The sequence below is a fragment of the Zerene cesonia genome, unplaced genomic scaffold, assembly GCF_012273895.1.
Source record: "Zerene cesonia ecotype Mississippi unplaced genomic scaffold, Zerene_cesonia_1.1 Zces_u001, whole genome shotgun sequence".
Classification (NCBI taxonomy): Eukaryota; Metazoa; Arthropoda; class Insecta; order Lepidoptera; family Pieridae; genus Zerene; species Zerene cesonia.
Window position 1 is genome coordinate 56,185 of NW_024045131.1, and position 21,095 is coordinate 77,279.

Below are 21,095 nucleotides of genomic sequence, written 5' to 3' on the forward strand. Positions count from 1 at the left end.
GGTCCATACATTAAATTTTTTAATGCAAATAATTCGATCGTGACTGAGAATTCCTGTTGACGCTATAATAGGTAATAATAAAAAATCGAGGTTAAGCAACGGTTGGCGCGGTCATAAAATGGATGGAATGAGATATTGAACTCTTAGTGTCGCGCGACCGACTCACACTTGACCGTTTTGTTCTTAGCTTAACTTTCTACTCCTACATTTAGGTACCTATCTACGATTAATTTATAAGATATTTTTCTACAAATCCAACTATTCATCATCCCTTATTTACTACTACATCGTACAATTTTCTTCTACGAGAAAAAGGCCCCTAATGTCCCTGGGGGGGGAGGGGGGAGGGACCACTACTAGATTCTAAAATGGGACCAAATGACAACAAATTCCCATCAGACACAAAAACAACCACGTGAATCAAACTGATATATTAATTCATACATCGAAATTTAGTTTCAAAGCTGTTTTCTTCGTCACAACACAGATATATTAATAACTTACAATCGGTTAAAAACCTTCTTTATTTGGGAACGTCGGTTAAAAAGACTACAATGTCGGGTTAGCCAGGTGACGCGCCATCTCAAAAACCGTCTCGACGTCAAGTACGAGCAGCAATAAGAGGATGTGACGTCAGTGATATCGAATTATATTAACTTAGCGGATATCCATATCAAAAATATGGATCAATTAAAAGTAAAACATATTAAAATACATGTTACATAAGACATGTGACCTCCTACACAAACATAAACGCGAAGGTCTGTGCACAAACAAGTGTGTCCGTTGGTCGCTGTGTCACGCAAAAACAGTTGATCAAAACTGTATGTAATTTTATCTATTAAAAGAAAAACCCAATCAAAATCACTTGCGCAATTTGAAACACCCAACTACATAATATATCGACACTCTCAAAGCGCAAAGCGACTTCGCTTCGCACTGTGCAATGATTGAGATCGAGAAGCTGTGAAATCCCCAGTCGCTGATCATTTCCCCGCATACGAGATAATTGGCTGTGTCTGTGATACATTCATTGAAACAATGAGGAAAAAAACTACATACATAATTCGTTTATTTTAAATGTTGGTTAAAACCTCATGTAAAGAACCATTTTACGTGTCATGGTGATTCTTTCACATTATATATCTATACTAATGTTATAAAGCTGAAGAGTGAGTTTGTTTGTTTGAACGCACTAATCTCAGGAACTACTGGTCCGATTTGAAAAATTCTTATGTGTTAGATAGCCCATTTATTGAGCAAGGCTATAGGATATATATGTACCACGGGCGAAGCCGGGGCGGAAGAAAAAGCATTGAAAAGTTTCGTTTGAACGCGCTAATCTCAGAAACTAATGGCCCGAATAGAAATATTCTTTTTGCGTTGGATAGTCCATATATTGGGGAAGGCTATAGGCATATAACATTATGTACGACGTGGGTACATACGCGGGGCATGGCTAGTATAGTTTATTTATAATTTTTTTCTATGTAACTTAACCCACTATTGTACTGTTTCATTTATTATAACATGAAAAATGTAGAAAATTACACACAGATTTGACGAATTAAAAAATAAGGTTTCATCTCGTTCTATTCAGATATAGGTCTTATTTAATGAAATCGGGTTCATCTATTTTGACGCAAAATTTTCAAAACACACTATTCTTATCGTGTCGACTGCATTTTTTTGTGTTTGCTGCCATAACTGAATCGATTTTTCTGATCCTTTTTTTATTTGTAAACCTACCATTTAAATTGAGTCGTTAATTTTGACAATTTGAAGAGGTTGTTGATACGAATAAAACAATTATTTACTATGGCGAAATATGTTGCAAAACACAATTACACCTAAAAACGTCTAGAAGTGCGTGGCCGGAATAGGAACGGTTAACGTCCCATGTCCCCAAGCGGGGTATGGGGCAAAGGATCGTAACTACTACCACGCTAATCCATGATTTAAAAAATAACCTGAGACATAACTTACTAACTACCTAACCACTAATGACTACACTAAGGGTAGTTTCGTAAACATACCAATGACTGACTTATCAACCCCTATTACGTCCCACTCAAAGCTTCATTTACGATGCAAGTTTTCTTATACACATCTGTAAATTCTATTACATATATATGTTGAAATCCATCGATATACCTGCAGCAGTTTCTCCATAAAAACGAACACTTATACACTAAGAAATGCTAACTTAACACAGGCAACACAAAACATTGAATAATGTCAACTCAAAATCAACAAATAACTAATAAAAACAACTTAGACATTAGACATTCATTGCAATCAAAACACAGAGCGTAAAATATTGAATCCACAGATTAAAACAATGGCACAAAACTCTTTCGCGCTAAAGAAAATTTTCGAATTTCGAATTTCGAATCGCGTGACTTTTTTTAATGGAAAAAAGCGCGCGAACGTCGAGGCGCACCATTCATAGACACGTCGCGTCTTGTACTGCTTGCAAATGCCTTGCGGAGGTGAATGGGAGATATTAAGATTGCGAGTGTTGTACGACTGTCGATGGTTAATTGTCGATATAAAAGTGGGGCATAGGAATAGAATAGATTGTTTTTACACGTAACTGCATAATTAGTTCTTGGCGGGTCTTGTCTGTAGAAACTGCTTTCCGAACTCGTGTTAAATAAATGTTATGTATTATGATGATTCAAACGCGTTTCTAAAATATGCCTAATTGAATGAATAAATCATTATAAAGTACAGATATGTCATTCGAAATTGATTGATACGTTATTTCCTAGTACATTTGTATGAACTAACTAATAAACAACGCAGTCTTCAAGCAATTATTATTTCTGTATACTACTATAATTTTTGTCTTTATATTTCTGCTTTTAGATACTGCTTATTGTCATTTATAATATTTACCACTTACCAAGCAGACTATACATAATCCAAAAACTATCGACGAATCCATCGACAACCAACACCAAGCAACACTAAAACGATTACGCACCAATCAAACCACTTACCCGATATCACCGCACCGTGCAATTGAAACGCAACTCTAACACAATGCAATTAGGTTTACAATGAACGTGCTGCACTTGTGACCTTACGACATTCGCGCGATTAGATAGCTAGCATAAGGAAAGTACACATTACATATTTTGCTACTTAAAGCTTGGTGCACATTCCTGCTATGGTTGTCGTCTTTTACAGTAAAGGATTTTTTTTCATTTTAATTCATGATAGGGAAGCGCTTGACCACGAGCTCGCCTGATGGTAAGCTGACATGTGGTCTAAGATGGGGCGCGCTTACCTAGAAGCTACCTGGAGGTAAGGTATAAGGATATCTCTGTATATAAAACTAGTTGTGACCCGCGACGTCACTCACATGATATCCGAAAAAGTAGCCTATGTGCTAATCAAACACAAAAATAATCACTCCAATCGAATGTAAGGCCGAAGTAATCAAAAATACAAATAAAAAAAAAAACATACAGTCGAATTCCTAACATACTTCCTTTTCGCAATGTCGGTTAAATCATAAAAATGTATTACAACAGAAACTCACTCGGACTTTTCCTTCTCGACCATCTCGGTAGTTTCATCTGCAGACAGAAGTAATGAAATTAATAAAATTTACGTCCAATAAAGCAGTGGTGGCTCAGTGGTGAGAACCTCGGACTTCAAAATCGATAAGTCGGAGTTCGAGACCGGGCGAGCGTGAAGGAAATAAATCGATTTTTCAATTTATCTCCACATGTGGATAACATCACCACTGCTCGAAAGGGTGAAGGAAAACATTGTGAGGAAACCGGCATGTCCGAGAGTTAAAAAGTTCGCCGACATGTGACATCTATCCGCACTCAGCCAGCGTGGTGGATTATGGCCTGAACCCTCATAGGAGGCCTGTGTCCCAGCTGTGAGAAAATGTATGGGGCGGTGCTGCTGCTGCTGATGATGATGATGATGATGATGATGATGATGATGATGATGATGATGATGATGATGATGGTGGTGGTGGTGGTGGTGGTGGTGTTGGTGGTGGTGACCACAAATAATAACACTAACTTGAGTAAAGAAATAATAACTTACACGAAATTGCTCTCCCGTCAGCCATTTCCAGTCATCACTTATCACTCGGATGCACTGTAAATAAAATAAATACACTTAGTTCCTGATACAAAACACTAGCGGTCCGCCCGGGCTCGTGGTATGTATATAGCCTATTGCCTTCATCAATAAATGGGCTATCTAACACTGAAAGAATTTTTCAAATCGGACCAGTTGTTAGTGAGATTAGTGCATTCAAACAAACAAACAAACTATTCAGCTTTATAATATTAGCATAGATTAAACTCAAAAATTTTTATAAAAACTAATTTTTCTTATGAATTCATATTATGTATATACATATTCATCATTACATTACATATACATTTATTATATATATATTTCTTTTACATTTAGTAATGACGAAAAAAAAAATTATTGGGATATTTTTCCAATCACGCCTCTTTAATATCACCCTGAAGCTAGTAAAAGTATTAATCTCTAAGTATATCAAGTTAAAGTCTTTAATTTCTAAATGTATAATACTCGCGTGAAATCAAACACAAGAAAATACTAAATTCACAAATTGCATTTGCAAAATTACATAATATTTTTTTATACAAATAATAATAGATAATTAAAATAGCTTTAGATTACATAATTATCTTGCCCATGCAGATATTTTTAATCCTAGCAAGATATAAAATATCAGAACCTGTAACTGGGTGAAGTAACTGTTAAAAAATATATCCTTCCTACTAATATTATAAATGCGAAAGTTTATAAGGATGTGTGTATGTGTGTGTGTTTGTTGCTTTTTCACGCAAAAACAATTGAACCCATTGCAATGAAACTTGGTATGTAGACAGCTGGACAACTGGAATAACATATAGATAACTTTTTATCCCAATATTCCTTCGGGATATGGACTTACACTGGTGAAACAACGGGGCGCAGCTAGTCCATTTATATTTATATCTCGCATTTATAATATCGGCAATGTTAAATGCATGGTTCTGTGTGTCTGTTACTCTGTCACTGCTAATCCACTGCAATAATTTTAGTAAAATTTGAAATGAAAATAGCTTAAGATCCAGCATTGAAACATTAACTACATTTTTTTATTTAACTCATAGAGGTTTAATCTAGGCGATAAAAGTTTTTCAACTGTTGATTGTGTTGCATCCATGGATGAAACCACAGGGTTAACTAGTATGTAATCAATTTCATGCATCACCTACTCTAAAAATAGATAAGGTTTGAACTAGACGACTGATAAACATATCTTAATATTATTTTATTATTTATTACATGTAAAAAACAGAAACACAAAGCATGATATTGCACTCAGCTGTGGTTTCATTAAAACCACAATTTATTGAATGATTACTTAATTAAACATACATTTTTAATATCATGAATAAAAATTTAAAAAGGTTAATGACCTTTTAATAAGGGGAATATTATACAAATAATAAACAAAATATGAATTTTTTTTTTTTTTGAGATCCCTTGAAAACAATTCAACAAAAGTGAGTAGTGATATTTAAAAATGTTAATTAAATTGATAATTAAGAGGCTCCTGTTGCTATGCAACAAAAAGGTTAGCTTTTAAGATGATAAATACAAGTTTAAACTATTATGCATATAATAATATAGTTGGCCTCTCTATTTGTGTTTGCGCCAATTTTTTATGCAAATTTTGACGTAAAGCCGAACTGATCAATTCACTTTTACTTTTCTACAATTTCATGGTTTGTTATTATAAATCGTAACATACCTATAATAAACGTCGCTTAAGCCAAAATAGGATACTTACAGTTCATAAAGAGACGTTGTTGACCTCTATTTAGGGCACATAAACACTTCTAAACACTAGTAAAACGCGGAATTATCAATAAATGCAATTAATAACATAATCAATTGTCTTTGTCCTATTTAAAACACTTTTTATTGATGACCGCCCATTAGAAGTTATTCATTCGAATTAGGGAAATGTATTGAGATAATTAAAAATTCCGATTTTATTGATATTACAGTAAAAATACAATTTATTCAGAATTTTAGGTTTAGATGGAAAGGCAGATTTCGAAATCGGATGTCTTTGTGACGTTCAAACAGCTGACAGATGACACCATACGGGACGTTCAAAAATTAGTTTGATTTATGAAAATAAAAAAGTAAGATTAGGCGCGTTAAATTTTCTTTTGTCAAAACGAAACACACGTAATTTTATCTTTTGAAATCTTTTAACATGTAATTTTCATTTATTTACTATTCTTTATATTTTCTGGAAATTAAGCATCAAGCAAAACATTTTCAATGTTTTTTCTATAGACGAGTAGTAAACTTTAATGCGTGATAGCTATACTACTCTTTGGTGATAGCAGCACGAAGCAATTAACACCTCAGCTTACTTAGAATAAAAAATTCATCTTCACTAATCTGAAAAAAAAAAAGATGTGTGTGCGATTCACACACGATAGAAGTGAAACTTCAGTAAATCGAAGTATGTATATTTCTTTCTCATTCTTTGCCGGCTTCATTCTACACATTTTTGTATTTGTGTCTCTTACCTGTCGTTTTTCCGTTGCATCAGGTTTGAAATCACAACGATTCTAAAGAAGTTTCACTTCAATAAATTTCAAGTTTACTATCAAAATTAGCTGGTCAATAAATGTACATGTAGTAAACTATTTCAGAACGTTTAATTCACAAGAAATGTGTATCAAAGTCAAACAAAATTGACGTTTACGCTTGATTAGATTTAATAGAAGTTGCCGATTGATAAAGTGGGCGGTACACAATTGAAAATTAAATAAAATAACTAACAAGAAGCAATCTGTGGTATAATAATGTCGGCGAATGTAAACGTGTGTGATATTGGAGACGACGTAAAGGAGGTTCTAAAGAAATTTCGCTTCCAAAAACATACTTCAAATTGTGCCTTAATTTTGAAGGTAAAATGCTAATAATTTCCTGCTTATTACAGTTATGTGTTAAGTAATTGTTAAGTAGAACATTAAGCACATGTTAACGTACTTAATACATTGATAGTATTATGATAATCTAATATATTCAATTGTTTTCACATTCACAATTTCGCTATAGCAAAATGCTATTAGAAATAAGAAAACATTGTCAGATTGTATGAAAATAGTTCTTTGAAATTAACGAAATGATCCATCCATTATACTTATTGCATTTAAAGTACAGTTTTAATACATATTTTGATATTTTTCTTTTTACACGAAATTTATTATATTCCGATGGAAATGTTTATCAAACTGCATCATTACTAATCACCAAATTCGTCATCGCTTGTATTTTTCCGAACGGGAATTGATGTGTCGTATATTGTTTTTATATTGTACCCTTATCACATTTAATTACGAGTAATTATAAAGTCGATAGTACCAAACTCTTTGCTATACTATATATGCTGCACCAATTTCCGTTGTTCCGAAGTCTAGTTAAATAAATAAAAGTCTCAGAATTCGATGTCTGTAAATTCCAGGTGAACAGAGAGAAGCAAGCTCTAGAAGTTGACGAAGAGCTGGATAACATAGAGCTCGAGGAGCTGCAGGACATCCTGCCGTCCCACCAGCCGAGGTTCATAGTGTATAGGTAGGTCTCGTAACAACTTAAGGGTCGTGCATGTATAATAACCAGCTCCCGTGACACCCTCACTAACTTTCCCTGGGGGCTGTGGGTTGTGGGTCTATGTTTTTACCACTCAAAAAATGTACCATAACAACATTGTTATGTCAATTTGTAATGAAACTACGATTTACGATTTTAACGCCAGATTTAAAAACTTAGAAAATGAAGACTTTTAAACGGATTTTAAATAGTGGCCATGCGGCGACAGCCATGACCACGCTGGCTGTAAAGTGTTCGAAACGTCAGGTTAATAATATAGTAAATAAAAATTTAATAATACAGTAAATAAATCGCGTTTAAAAGTCTTTAATTTACACTTGTATACATATGACTGCATCACTATAATTACAATTACAGCTACAAAATGGAGCACAGCGACGGCAGGGTGTCGTTTCCCATGTGCTTCATATTCTACACGCCGCGCGACGCGCACATGGAGTTGCAGGTAATAATCATTCTCTCTTACAGAAAAGTTTCTGACGTTCCTAGAGGGGGGGTGTGGGGGTACAACCCCAGATTCTAAATTTCATTGCCTTTCATGTCAATTGGTACATAAATCGTACAGTTAACAAGTGACAAAACCTATGCCTCGCATGTAAGAACTGCTGGATTTCAAAAGTTCTCTCACAATTAGAAAGCTGCAACTTCACCGAGTGACATAGGCTATATGTATACCACGGATGGAGCTGCGGTGAACAGCTAGGTTCATATAAAATGAAGTTCTTGCAATTATTGTGCTATGTTTTTGACAGATTTTTACAGATTTTGACATATGATGTGCTGCTGTAATAATCAGAATTGAGGCTTTGACATAGGCTGTATAAATAAATAAAATGGCGCCTATTAAAAGATTGGGTGAGGGGGGGCGTTGGCTTTTTTTTAGTAGCAATATTGATTTCAAATGTCGTAAAAATACAACTACAATTGAACTAAACAGCTAGCAGTGGGGGTTTTAGTTTTTTTTTTCATAATATTTCCTGTTTTCAGGTTATGTACGCGGGAACACAGCGCGCGCTCGCCGCGGCGGTCGGCGCGCCGCGGTTGTTGGAAGTGCGGGAAATTGACGAGCTCACGAACGAGTGGCTCAACGACAAGCTTAGGAGGTAGAGATGAGAAGAGATGGGAAGAGATAAGAAGAGATGGCTAGTGATGGAGGAATAGTGTACATGAGGCGAAGGAAAGAATGTAATGTGTTAAGAAGTAAAAAAAATGTAAAAGAAGAGATGAGAGGAGATGTGAGACTAACATATTAACGGCGTATTAAGATAACGTGTTTAGCATAATACACATATTGTACATGTCAAAACTAAAATATTATAATGAAATGTAAATTGAAAAAGTAGACTTGAATAGAGTTGAGAAGTGATAGAGTGAGTAAATCTAGATATTTACACAATAACGCAATAATATATTTACTAATAAATGAAAAATGAGAGTAAAGAATAGATAGGCATGAGTCATTTTGCTGGATTACACGTGATTACAATTATATTTTTTATATTATTTTTTTTGCAGAAAATTAAAGTCGATACGTTTGTGACATATACATTTATAATTAGTAATTACGTTTAGTCGTTTCCGAGGTTTGCATGTTTAACAAACATATTTTAATTTTAGCCTCTACTACAAATTCAGTTAGCTAATTAATTTTTGTTTTATTCAAATCGGTTTAGCAGTTTTTCCGGGATAGATAAGCCAAACAGCTTTATACGAAGAAATTTTCCATTTTAATATATTGCTAGATTTTGCGATGTGTGCGGTACATTTTTCAATTGTGTAACGTTGATACCTCCTGAATTGCTGAACTTTTACGGATGTGTTTTTATATACAGTAGATGCATATTGTGTGCGTGATTTTATACGTATAATATACGAATTTTTTAGCGATAATTGGTATAGAAAGATTTATTTTTTATATTATTATTCATATGAAAACATTCCGATATTTCCATGTACAATTTTGTATCCCCTTCATACATTTTAACCCCAGTTGTTTATCATATATATCATATCTTATATTCTTCAGCCAACCCTTTCTATCTTTTTAATAAACTAGCGCTTCGCCCCGGTTTCGCCCGTGGTATATATGTAGCTTATAGCACTCGGGGATACTGTACACTTGACAGCAAACGATGAAATGATTTTTTTTAATCGGTTCAGTAGGTCCTTAGATTAGCGCGGTCAAACAAACAAACGCTGTATATTCCTAGGATTATAAACGCTGTATATTATTAGGATGTAACCAAAATAATAAAATTTGCTTGTATATTTGTTCGTCGAACCCATATCATATTTGAATAATAATATTTGCATGTTTATACAACATTTTTATAAATGTTAGTTACATTTGATAGAAAACTGGTTTTAATCACGATTTATTGATTAATTCAAAAATTAAAATTAAAAACTAAAATTTACCGTATTTTTTTTTCATAAATTCAAAAAGGGGGGAGTTATAATATCGATTGTATTTTGTTTGTTTGTTAACTCATTGCTTCTTACTGGGTGAAACGTTTTGCCTCCTGTGCGGCCCAACTTAGTTTTGGTCTGGCTCTGACATATTGAAGGTAGTTTAGTTTTTTATATGTATAATACTTGCGTTATATGAAACTAGGAAATACTGTACGTAGACTTTTTTATTCATTTCATTTTACAATTCATAATTTTTTTTTTATGTCCATTTGTATAAATTTTTATGACTGTCTTATTGAATCGATTGTATTATTGAAAAGTATTCATATGATTAAGAAAACTAAATTTGTAATTAATTTTATGAAGTAGTGGTGGCTTAGTGGTGAGGACCTCGGATTTCAAAATCGATAAGTCGGGTTTCGAGACCGGGCGAGCGTGCAGGAAATAATTAGAATTTTCAATTTTTCTGAATATGTGGATACATCACTACTGCTCGAAACGGTGAAGGAAAACATCGTGAGGAAACCGGCATGTCCGAGAATCAAAAGTTCGACGACATGTGACATCTGCCAACCCGCACTTGGCCAGCGTGCTGGATTATGGCCTGAACCCTCATAGGAGGCCTGTGTCCCAGCAGTGGGAACATATATGGGCTGATGATGATGAACTAATTTTATACAAATTTTTCGTAAATAATATTCAAAAATACGTGAAGATTGTACATTTACAGGATAACAAGACAACTTTTATTTAATTTCGCTCCTAGCCTCAATATTAAGCTCTTTGCATAATCAACTTTAACATATAATTTTATCGCGCTCTCTTTCGATAGCAATATAATTAGAAAGAGACAACAATATTTAACTTTTTTATCATATAAATAAGCGAGTTTGTAGTTTCATATGAGTCACTATTGCTAACAAAGTCTGATAAATAATAATATGGAACATTCATATTTCGTTTCTCACAGACACAACACACGTAACTCGCTTACACGCCTATCTGTGTGCGGTGCGATCCAATTGAGAATAGGATCGATCCAGCGCCATTGTGTATGACGCATAGAAACGTCGATAAATTATGTATTTTCAAATGAAATTTGCCTTATAAATGTGATTGGCGATCCTGTTCTTACTTGGATCAACGTTTTATTTGTTTTAATAAAACTGTTTAAGACGAGTAATTAGTTCCCCACACTTCATTAAAACTGTATTTCATATAAATTATAAGTCTATGGATCTTTCGATGTGTTTAGAATTTTATAAAAGTTTTGTGATGTAACGCATTTTTATGTAGAAAAGGAAAATAAAGCACTCGTGTGATTTTATAATAAATTTTATTTATAACTGAATAAATTGTTTTATTACAAATTGGCACCTTCATGAACTTTATACATAACTAACTGTTGCCCGCTGCTCCGCCTGCGTGGTCAAAAGAAATTTTCATGGTACAAAATTTCATCTCCTATATTATCCCCTTGGGGGTAGAATTTATCTAAATCCTTTCTTAGCGGATGCCTGCGACAATACATCTATCTGCATGCCAAATTTCATCCCGATCCGTCCAGTGGTTTGGGCTGTGCGTTGATATATCATTATGTCAGTCACCTTTGAGTTATATATATTTAGATTATTAAATTATATATTTTCTCGTAGAATTTTTGAAATTATTGCATTCAATGCTATAAAACATAAAAAATACACAATCGTACAATCGTTTTCACAACATTATTAAACTAATAGGAACGAGAGAAAAAGTATAAATTCACTAAACTTTGTGCTGTATACTGAATAATGTTTCTTATGGAGTAAAGTTAGTAATAACTAATAAGTAAGTAGTAAGGTATGCGATAAATAATAACCTGCATATATCTATATATTATTTTCGGGGATAATTTCGATGGAATTTCATTACAACGCAGAGTAATACTAGTTATAGTATTTTTTTGGGTTGCGTAGCCTACAGTATAATGTTATCTCTGCTAAATTACTAATACATCGCTGTCCGTCAGTCTGTCAGTCCGCCCGTCTGTCATCAAGTTATTATTTCAACTAACAGCCTGAATCCTCCGATAAAAAAATATATTCTGAACATTAAACATATACAGTAAATTAAAGCATTTTATTAAATTCTTAACAGTTTCAGGACAGTTACGATGACGTCTTACAGCAGTACTAATTCCACTGTGGGCCAGCCAGCTTTCGTCATCTACTGCCATCACTACCACGCTGGGAACAGCACTGCTTGAAGGCATGAAACTCCAAGTCTAGATTCTGTTTAGATGAATGATCATCTCTCAGACAAAATAACAAATATGAAAACAATAAAAAGTGTTAAATATCTCAGTAAATATATCAGTGGAACTATCAAGCTGACCCTAACTATATCTCATCATCATCATCATCATCAGCCCATATATGTTCCCACTGCTGGAACACAGGCCTCCTATGAGGGTTCAGGCCATAATCCAGCACGCTGGCCAAGTGCGGGTTGGCAGATGTCACATGTCGTCGAACTTTTGATTCTCGGACATGCCGGTTTCCTCACGATGTTTTCCTTCACCGTTTCGAGCAGTGGAGATGTTATCCACATGCTAACTATATCTAATTCCCATTAACTTAGCGCTAGGTGTGGAGCATTTAGTCAGATCGACACCATGCTTTCTCATCTCAGCGTACGGCAGTTCTGCCAGTACTTGGTAGCCACATTTAGCGGCTAGCACCTGGGACGGTATGGCCGTGAACACTGTGGCAACTGCTTGCAGCCCGAACGCTTTACATATTTGTTCCCTGTAACAGTATACAATATTATTGGCATATATAATTATTGCGATAATTAATCGGAATAAAAACTATCCTATATCTTAGTTGGACTAAATTACACAAAAAATGCTAAGTTTCATCAAAATCGGTTGAGTTGGTGAAGAGTTCATTGGGAACATGCATCATGACACTTTTTTATATACTATCTGCGCCCTGCGGTTTCATCCGCGTAAGTCCGTATCCCGTAGGAATATCGGGATAAAAAGTTGCCTATATGTTATTCCAGTAGTCCAGCTGTCTACGTACCAAATTTTTCATTGCAATTGGTTCAGTATTCTGCGTGAAAGAGCAACAAACACACACACATGCTTACAAACTTTCGCATTTATAATATTAGTAGGATTAATGTGAAGCGTGATAGTGATCAATCATGGGGTCTTAAAGAAATATATTTTCTAGAAATTAAAAACTTTTTAACGGATTTTAAACGCGATTTATATCTAAACATAATTTAATTTACTTTTCCATTTCATAGCACCATGTTATCTGCGGTAACAATAAGTCTTACCTAGATGCTATCAGCTTAGCACCAATGTTCTGCCCGCGGTGCTCACTCACTACAGCGAGCCCACTCGACGTCAGGTACTCGCTCACAGCGAAATGCTGGAAGAGATTGACCAGCTCTTCCGTAGCTGTAAGAGTGAGCAGGAGTTTCTTCCACTGCTCCCCTTTTATCTGTATTGTAAATAAGAAAACTTTGTTTTGAATCCACACTAAAATATTTATTTATTTGTTTATTTATTCATTTAATTAATTGTTTATTTATTTATTTAATTATTTAATTATTTATTTGTTTATTTATTTATTTAAATATAGGTAAATCTAATAAATTTGACCGTCTCCTTGGTACAGTGGTTAACGCGTGAGCGTAGAACCGAGGGGTCCTGGGTTCTATTCCCGGTGGGGACACACAAAAAATAAACGTCTCGGTCTGGCAGGACACAAAAGGCTGGTCACCTACTTGTCCGTAAAGAAAATCGATCAGTGAAACAGATGTACATCATCTGCCCCATACCCCACTAGGGGACACGGGACTTCACTTTTTAAATCTAATATAAAAAATTCTCGTGTCACAATGTTTGTTCCCATACTCCTCCGAACCGGTGGACCAGTTCTTATGAAATGGTGTGTGAATATTGGATAGGTCTGAGAATCGGCCATTGTCTATTTTCATACCCCTAAATGATAAGAGTAAGGTTTTCAGCGTCTGTCGGGTCAGCTAGTAAATAATCCTACTAATATTATAATATCATTTATAATTATAAATGCGAAAGTTTGTAAGGATGTGTGTATGTTTGTTGCTCTTTCACGCAAAAACTACTGAACTGATTGCTATGAAATTTGCTACGTAGACAGCTGGACAACTGGAATAACATACAGATAACTTTCTATCCCGAAATTCCTACGGGCTACGTACTTATGCGGATGTAACCGCGGGGCGCAGCTAGTATACAAATAAAAATATACGCATTATACACCTACTATGAAGTATTTAATTTATTTTTTTAGAAAATTAACTTACACTATCGAAATCTTCATCATCATCATCTATACTCTTCACCACAAGGATGTTAAACCCAACTAGATCCTTGGGCTGGCCGTTCTCCTCACTGTAACAAGCTATGCATATCCCCTGGTCCGCCATGGCCTCCCAGTTATCCCTGATGGTTTGTATCGATGCTGGGTCTTTTTTTATTTCTGAAATTATTTCAATGCTATTTGATTAATATTTGGAGTTTAAAGTCATATTTAATGAAAACGTCAATAAAATCTCAAAATTAAATGAAATAATAAATAAAAAATATTTGATATCTATATATATAAAAGAAAGTGGTGTTAGTTACACTATTTATAACTGAAGAACGGATTGACCAATTTGGCTGAAAATTTGTGCGGAGGTAGCTTGGACCCAGGAGACGGACATAGGATAGTTTTTATCCCGGAAATCCCACGGGAACGGGAACATGCGAGAAAAACCCCGGGTCTAAGTTTCCTGCGACTACGCGGGCATGGCCGCGGACGGATAGCTAGTTTATTATAAAGTAGCCAGAGCCCGCGACAAAGTTCGCGTGAAAATTATAAAAAAATAAGTAGTCAAGTACCACACCCGCACAGGAGACCGGCGTGAAATAGCTTACTGCTGTGTTTCGTCCGTTAAGTGGGCGAGCTGGAGGCCCACATCCTCTGCCTTAGCCTTCCCAGTCCTTTCCTATTCCTCCAGTCAATCCTTTTTTAATCCCTTTCCAATTTGAAGTCGGCAATGCATTTGTAGAGGCGTGAGGTCTGCAATCGACCTTAAGCCCTTCCAAATGTCCACGGGCGGTGATAGCGCTTACCATCAGGAGACCCACCAGCTCCATTGTCGACGTTGACATAAGAAAAAGATATATGTATATCTCGAACTACGTTCTCTTACATAATTATATTGAAAGCCTCCAGTTTGTTCACGTTCAAATTTAACGAGAATGAAGTCGCGGGCATGAGCTAGTATAAGAATAAAAAGCATATACCTAAGACTTGGCAGAGCGGTTCATCATCAAGGAAGGTCTGCTGCATCATGTCCAGACACTGTCTTCTATCACTCGCCTCCATGTCTCGGATTTGATACCTTATATCGCAAACGATTACTTAAATTTTTATTTTAGAAATTCATTAATATATAAGTACATACTATAATATCTTCAGTGACTGTTAAAGTACATTAAACATTATTAAAAAAGAGTATTTATATTTTCTATGGAATGCTTTACAGACCCCAAAACTATGGTTTATTTTTTCTAGCATAAAAAACTAATATAAAAATTAAATTTGTTTACACTACCACAGTCACTTACTTATACTTAATATGTTTATCTATTACTAGCGGTCCGCCCCGGCTTCGCCCGTGGTACAATTATAGCCTACAGCCTTCCTCAATAAATGGGCTATCTAACACTGAAAGAATTTTTCAAATCGGACCAGTGGTTCCCGACATTAGTGCGTTCAAACAAACAAAGAAATAAACTCTTCAGCTTTATAATATTATATTATGCACTGATTAATTTACTATTTATCTGCCCGCGGCTTGTATATGTATATACGTAATATATACATATACAAGCTTTCCTCTTGAATTACTCTATCTATTAAAAAAAAACATCTAATCTGTTGTTTAATTTTGAAGACCTAAGCATACAGAAACAGGCGGAAAGCGACTTTGTTTTATAGCATGTAGTGATTATGTGATACCCACGCTGGTTTTCCATTTCTCTCTCTGCCTTGGAATCTGCTCCACACTTTTCCAACTGGAACCGACTCTGGTCTGGTCCAGGGCATCTGGATATTGTGATAATTATTAAGGAAGAAATTGTGTACGTTTGTTTGTTTATATTGCTATATGAAACGGCTGGATAGATTGCAGTGAAACTTAGAAATTAAAGACTTTTTAACGGATCTTTGATTTTAGTCAGTCAGTCAGACTATCAGTCTTCCCGTGACCACGCTCGCTGTAAAGTGTTCGAAACGTCGGATTAATAATATAATGAATAAATCGCGTTTAAAATCCGTTAAAAAGTCTTTAATTTCTAAATGTATAATACTCGCGTAAAATTAAACACTAGAAAATACTTTGCTGTGAAATTTTTCATAAAGATATATGTTCTAACTATATACTAAAATTTTAGATTAATTGTCAGCATTAATTTTATATGAATTTGTTATATATTCATAATGGAATTGTCAGGTCTTAAAAATTAAGTTTAAATGCGTTCACCAATTGTTTGAATTTCTCTGAGACTTTTCTTTCGTTTTAAAAAATTCCCGTATATATTTAAACTTAAATGAAGATTGTGTTTTGATAAATGTAACATAAAACTTGCACAAGCATACTAAAATATAATAAAAACAATTATTATAATCAAAAACTATACTACCAGTATATCTCTATATCTAAAATTCCCGCGTCGTAATGTTAGCTGCCATACTCTTCCAAAACACCTAGACCGATTCTCATGAAATTTTGTGTACATATCGAGTAGGTCTGAGAATCATCCAACATCTAATTTTCACACACCTAAATGATAAGAGTAAGGCAGAACAGCGTATCAGCTTACGTATAACCGGCTCAGCTAGTAAGTGTATAATCTGTGAACTATACCACCTGCGCACTGTCAGACCTCGACCAAATTGAAATGTCACATGATAGGTACCAGTTTTCAAATAAAAAAAGATTCATAAATATCGATTCACCCAGTAAAAAGATAAATTTACAAACACAAAATACAGTCGATTTGATAACCTTCTCTTTTTTGAATCGGTTGATAAGTCTTATCTATAAACAAACAAAATCGTTGTGTTTTTTAATCAAACAATCAAATACTTTATTTATGTAAGGTTATTTCATAATCAAAATTATAGTATTTATAATATAATACATGATACATAGCCTATGCCACTTGGTGAAGTTGCAGCTATTTATGGTGAAAGAATTGATGTAATCCGTCCAATAGTTTTTGTTTAAATACTTAACAAACATACAAACGCACAAAAGTTAAATCTTTACAATATTAGTATAAGTCCGTACAGTATTATGTTATCTGTGTTGTAGGTAAAGAGTAAAAATATCACGCGAGCAAATAGTAACGTTCAAATATAATGAAATTATATGAAATCGTGAAAATTTAACGTTTTAAAGCGCAATTACCTTAAATATAGCACAATATCACAAATTTAAAAGCAATACTGATCAACGAAGAATCGCAAGTAATGTTTACAAAACGAGAAATGCCTCAATGCGGCTGTGTTATCACGAATTCGACCTTATGTGTTTGTGATAAGGATTGCTCAAGTGTTTATGTCTCTTATTGGCTATTTATAGGTTTTATGAGTGTGTATTTCCATTGTGTGTGCGTGAATAATTAAAATTATGTTTAATTTATTTAAAAAGAGCAGTGTTGGCTCCGTGGTTAGGAACTAGAAATAGATCGTAGATGAAAAAGTCGAGGGAACGAAACAAGCAGATTTTTAAATTCATCTGCATATTATCCACGAAAAGGCGAAAAAGCGAAAAGCCACAACATCTATATTTAACAGAGTACGTATTAATAGCTTCTAATACGTACTCTGCGTAAACAGTTTTGTGCTTATAGTGTCTTACTTAAATTGATGTCGATAAAAGTTTTACGTTTGTATATGGAACTCGAGCACGCTTCGCGACGAATACCTATATCCTTTTCCTTACCCGTCTCAGTCCTTTCGTTCGTTCCTCTCGTCAATCCTTTCTTAATCCCTTCCCATTTTAAAGTCGGCAATTCATTTGTAAAGGCGTAAGGTCTGCAATTGTCCATACGCCTCTCCAAATGTTTATGAGCGGTGGTAGCGCTTACCATCAGGCGATCCACCAGCTCCATTGCCGACTATAACTTAAACCGTCCCGTAACGCACAACAATGGGCACGAAACGATGCGCGCGCGCCGCTCGGTTTCCTCACTACGTATGTGTGTGTCACCTTGACCAGAGGCCGGTATCTATGGAGCGAATTATGACTAAAACAATTTACTATTGTTGACATCCTTCATTATAAATCAAAGAAATCTACAGTTTGCTAAACAATAATGTTAAAATTATCCTTACTTAATGTTATAAATGCGAAAATGTGTTTGTTTGTCTTTCTTTCACGTGGCAACGGAGTAATTTTATGGTATGTCTTTAATGTCTTTTTGACGTGATAAAACTTCTCATTCTTATGGAATTCCCATGGGAAAATAAATTTAATTATATCATGTTGTGCTTTTAGTATCTTCAAAAAATCCGACAGATAGCGCAATCTCTGTTAATTTCTATTGACCACGCAGGCGAAGCCGCGAGCAAAAGCTTTAGTTATGTCGTATTGTCTCATGTTCATCATCATTAGCCCGTACATGTTCCCACAGCTGGGACACAGGCCTCCTATGAGGGTTTATTCCTTGAAATTACGCCTTTTTTGCTAAAAAGCGGGACGCGCCCATACCCATCCTACTAATATTATAAATGCGAAAGTTTGTAAGCATGTGTGTGTGTGTTTGTTGCTCTTTCACGCAAAAACTACTGAACCGATTGCAATGAAATTTGGTACGTAGATAGATGGACAACTGGAATAACATATAGGCAACTTTTTATCCCGATATTCCTACGGGATATGGGCTTAGGCGGGTGAAACCGTAGGGCGCAGCTAGTAAATAATATTCTTATTAGCAACAAATAACTTTAAAATCATCTCTATAATATTCTTAATCTTAAATCTTTATACTTTGATAAGCGATATCTTAATCACTAATGGGTGTTGAGTCTTTATTAAAAATCTGAACTGAGATGCCTGTTAGAAACTTACAGTTTATCATAAGAGACTTATCCGGTCACGTGTATGGGATAGCCACCCCTAAATATTCCATAAATTATTCCATCACAATATAAAATTTTATTAAATTCTGCCTAGCGCTTTCATACAAACAATAAACAGAAAAATATTTACTAACCTTTGTTTTGAGCTGTATAAAATATCCGCATTATGATGTTTTAAAAGGAATAAAATACATAGCAAAACTTTAAAATAAATATTTTATATACATAAATGATTAAGTTACGAGTCACGATTTCACATATATCCCACTTAACAGACTCAATAAAATCTAACAAAAATTTAGATTTAAAAAATGCAGTATGTTATGCCACATAAATCTCTCTAGTTTTTTTTGTGTGTGATAGGGAAGCGCTTACCTACCATCTCGCCTGCTGGTAAGCGTACATGTAGTCTAAGATGGAGCGCGCTTCCCTAGGAGGTACCTATCACTCGACTTTTGAAGATCCCCAGATTATACGTCAGGGAACACAGACTCAGGAGGCATGTTCCAGTTCCTTGCGGTTCGAATAAAGAATGGAGAGTCGAACCGCTTCCGAGTCCGGGTACATGGAACATCCATCATAAAGCGGTGCCTAGATCCTGTGCGCCTCGACGCCAGACCTTACCATACTCCTTTGAAAGGGCTGGGTACTTTTTTAATTTCTTATGCATATCGGGCAGGTCTAAGAATCAGTCAACATCTATTTTCCATACCTCTAAATGATAAGAGTTTTGTAGAATGGCGTCAGCCGAGTAAGATAATAATACTATGCTTATTTATCCTGTCAATTGCATCTGTTTGTAACTGTTAAATGGGAAATGCTGAATAAATTCGGATGAAGTGACCGAAGTCACTGTTAGTAAGGTGTTTATGATAACATAGAAATAAAAATAAAACATTGAATGATTAAAATGTTATTGTATTCTTAAATATATTCCTAAATAAACCAATAATTTAATAATAAAAACAATCAGATCGGTCTAGTTGTTTCAAGTGACGACAAGCTATAATATTTATTAACAGTTCATCTGTTTTGACTATATTGCCAAACAAACATATTGACAAGTTATTCCCATGACTCACCAATAACAGCATTATACGATGTAGTAACACTGAAATTCAGTACCAACGAAAATAAACAATTGGATTCCCCGAATTTTCTCCAGGTGCTCTGCTAGTGATGCTCAGATGAAATATCGATGTTTTTTATACATCTGTCATAATAAAATATTTCATAGAGTTTATCGATTATCAAAAAAATTGTCGTTAAAACCTCAGGACAGTTATTTGTCATAGTTGTATGATCTTAAGTGTAAAATTTGAAAGATCAGCAGAATTTCGTATCTTCTCTTCTCATATAGCTTTCCGAACAGGTAAGATAAGATGACCCTAGAAGTACTAGGGAAAGAAAAGGGAGGTAAAACCATTGCACCCCATATATCCTCTGCACATTCATTTACTTGGAGTAATGCAAGTATATAGCGAAACACGTGATATGTTTCGCTTGCAACAGAGGGTGTCTACGAGCTTGTGTTCAATTATTATAGTTATCTCTTTATGACACCGACCGACAATAATATTTAGTTTTACCCTACGTAATGTAATACTATTTTTACTTTATAATTTATGCCCATCAAGTGTAAATGGCCTTATGCTCCGCAAAATCCTATTTCACACCTTACGAATCTAGCCTCCTGCTCCATTTCGAACAGAGAAATGTAATTTTATCGACAGTAAAATTAAACATCACTAAATTAGACGAGTAATTTTATATTTCCCATCCCGTTTCGCCCGGTTTCCAACAGTCCAG

General features: G+C 34.8%; 3 protein-coding genes across 3 annotated transcripts in view; 1 reads left to right on the forward strand and 2 right to left on the reverse strand.

Moving 5' to 3' along the window:
• Nucleotides 1-6,064, reverse strand: part of LOC119838052 (copper-transporting ATPase 2-like) — a 49,350-nt gene extending 43,286 nt beyond the window's left edge. Inside the window, 3 exon segments of the mRNA XM_038363859.1 lie at nucleotides 3,551-3,587; nucleotides 4,075-4,128; nucleotides 5,852-6,064. Coding sequence (XP_038219787.1) covers nucleotides 3,551-3,587; nucleotides 4,075-4,099 — 62 coding nt within the window. The 5' untranslated portion in view covers nucleotides 4,100-4,128; nucleotides 5,852-6,064.
• Nucleotides 6,065-6,765: 701 nt separating this feature from the next.
• Nucleotides 6,766-9,124, forward strand: LOC119838127 (glia maturation factor beta-like). Its single transcript, XM_038363959.1, has 4 exons — nucleotides 6,766-6,992; nucleotides 7,550-7,659; nucleotides 8,053-8,140; nucleotides 8,683-9,124. Exons 1-4 carry the CDS (start codon nucleotides 6,888-6,890, stop codon nucleotides 8,800-8,802), a joined length of 423 nt encoding a protein of 140 aa, XP_038219887.1. The 5' UTR covers nucleotides 6,766-6,887; the 3' UTR covers nucleotides 8,803-9,124.
• A 3,576-nt stretch (nucleotides 9,125-12,700) lies between these two features.
• LOC119838054 lies at nucleotides 12,701-15,531 on the reverse strand. The gene is made up of 4 exons (XM_038363860.1): nucleotides 15,440-15,531; nucleotides 14,452-14,627; nucleotides 13,438-13,604; nucleotides 12,701-12,896 (listed from the first exon to the last, which is right to left on the reverse strand). Exons 1-4 carry the CDS (start codon nucleotides 15,519-15,521, stop codon nucleotides 12,701-12,703), a joined length of 621 nt encoding a protein of 206 aa, XP_038219788.1. The 5' UTR covers nucleotides 15,522-15,531.
• Nucleotides 15,532-21,095: the final 5,564 nt, after the last annotated feature.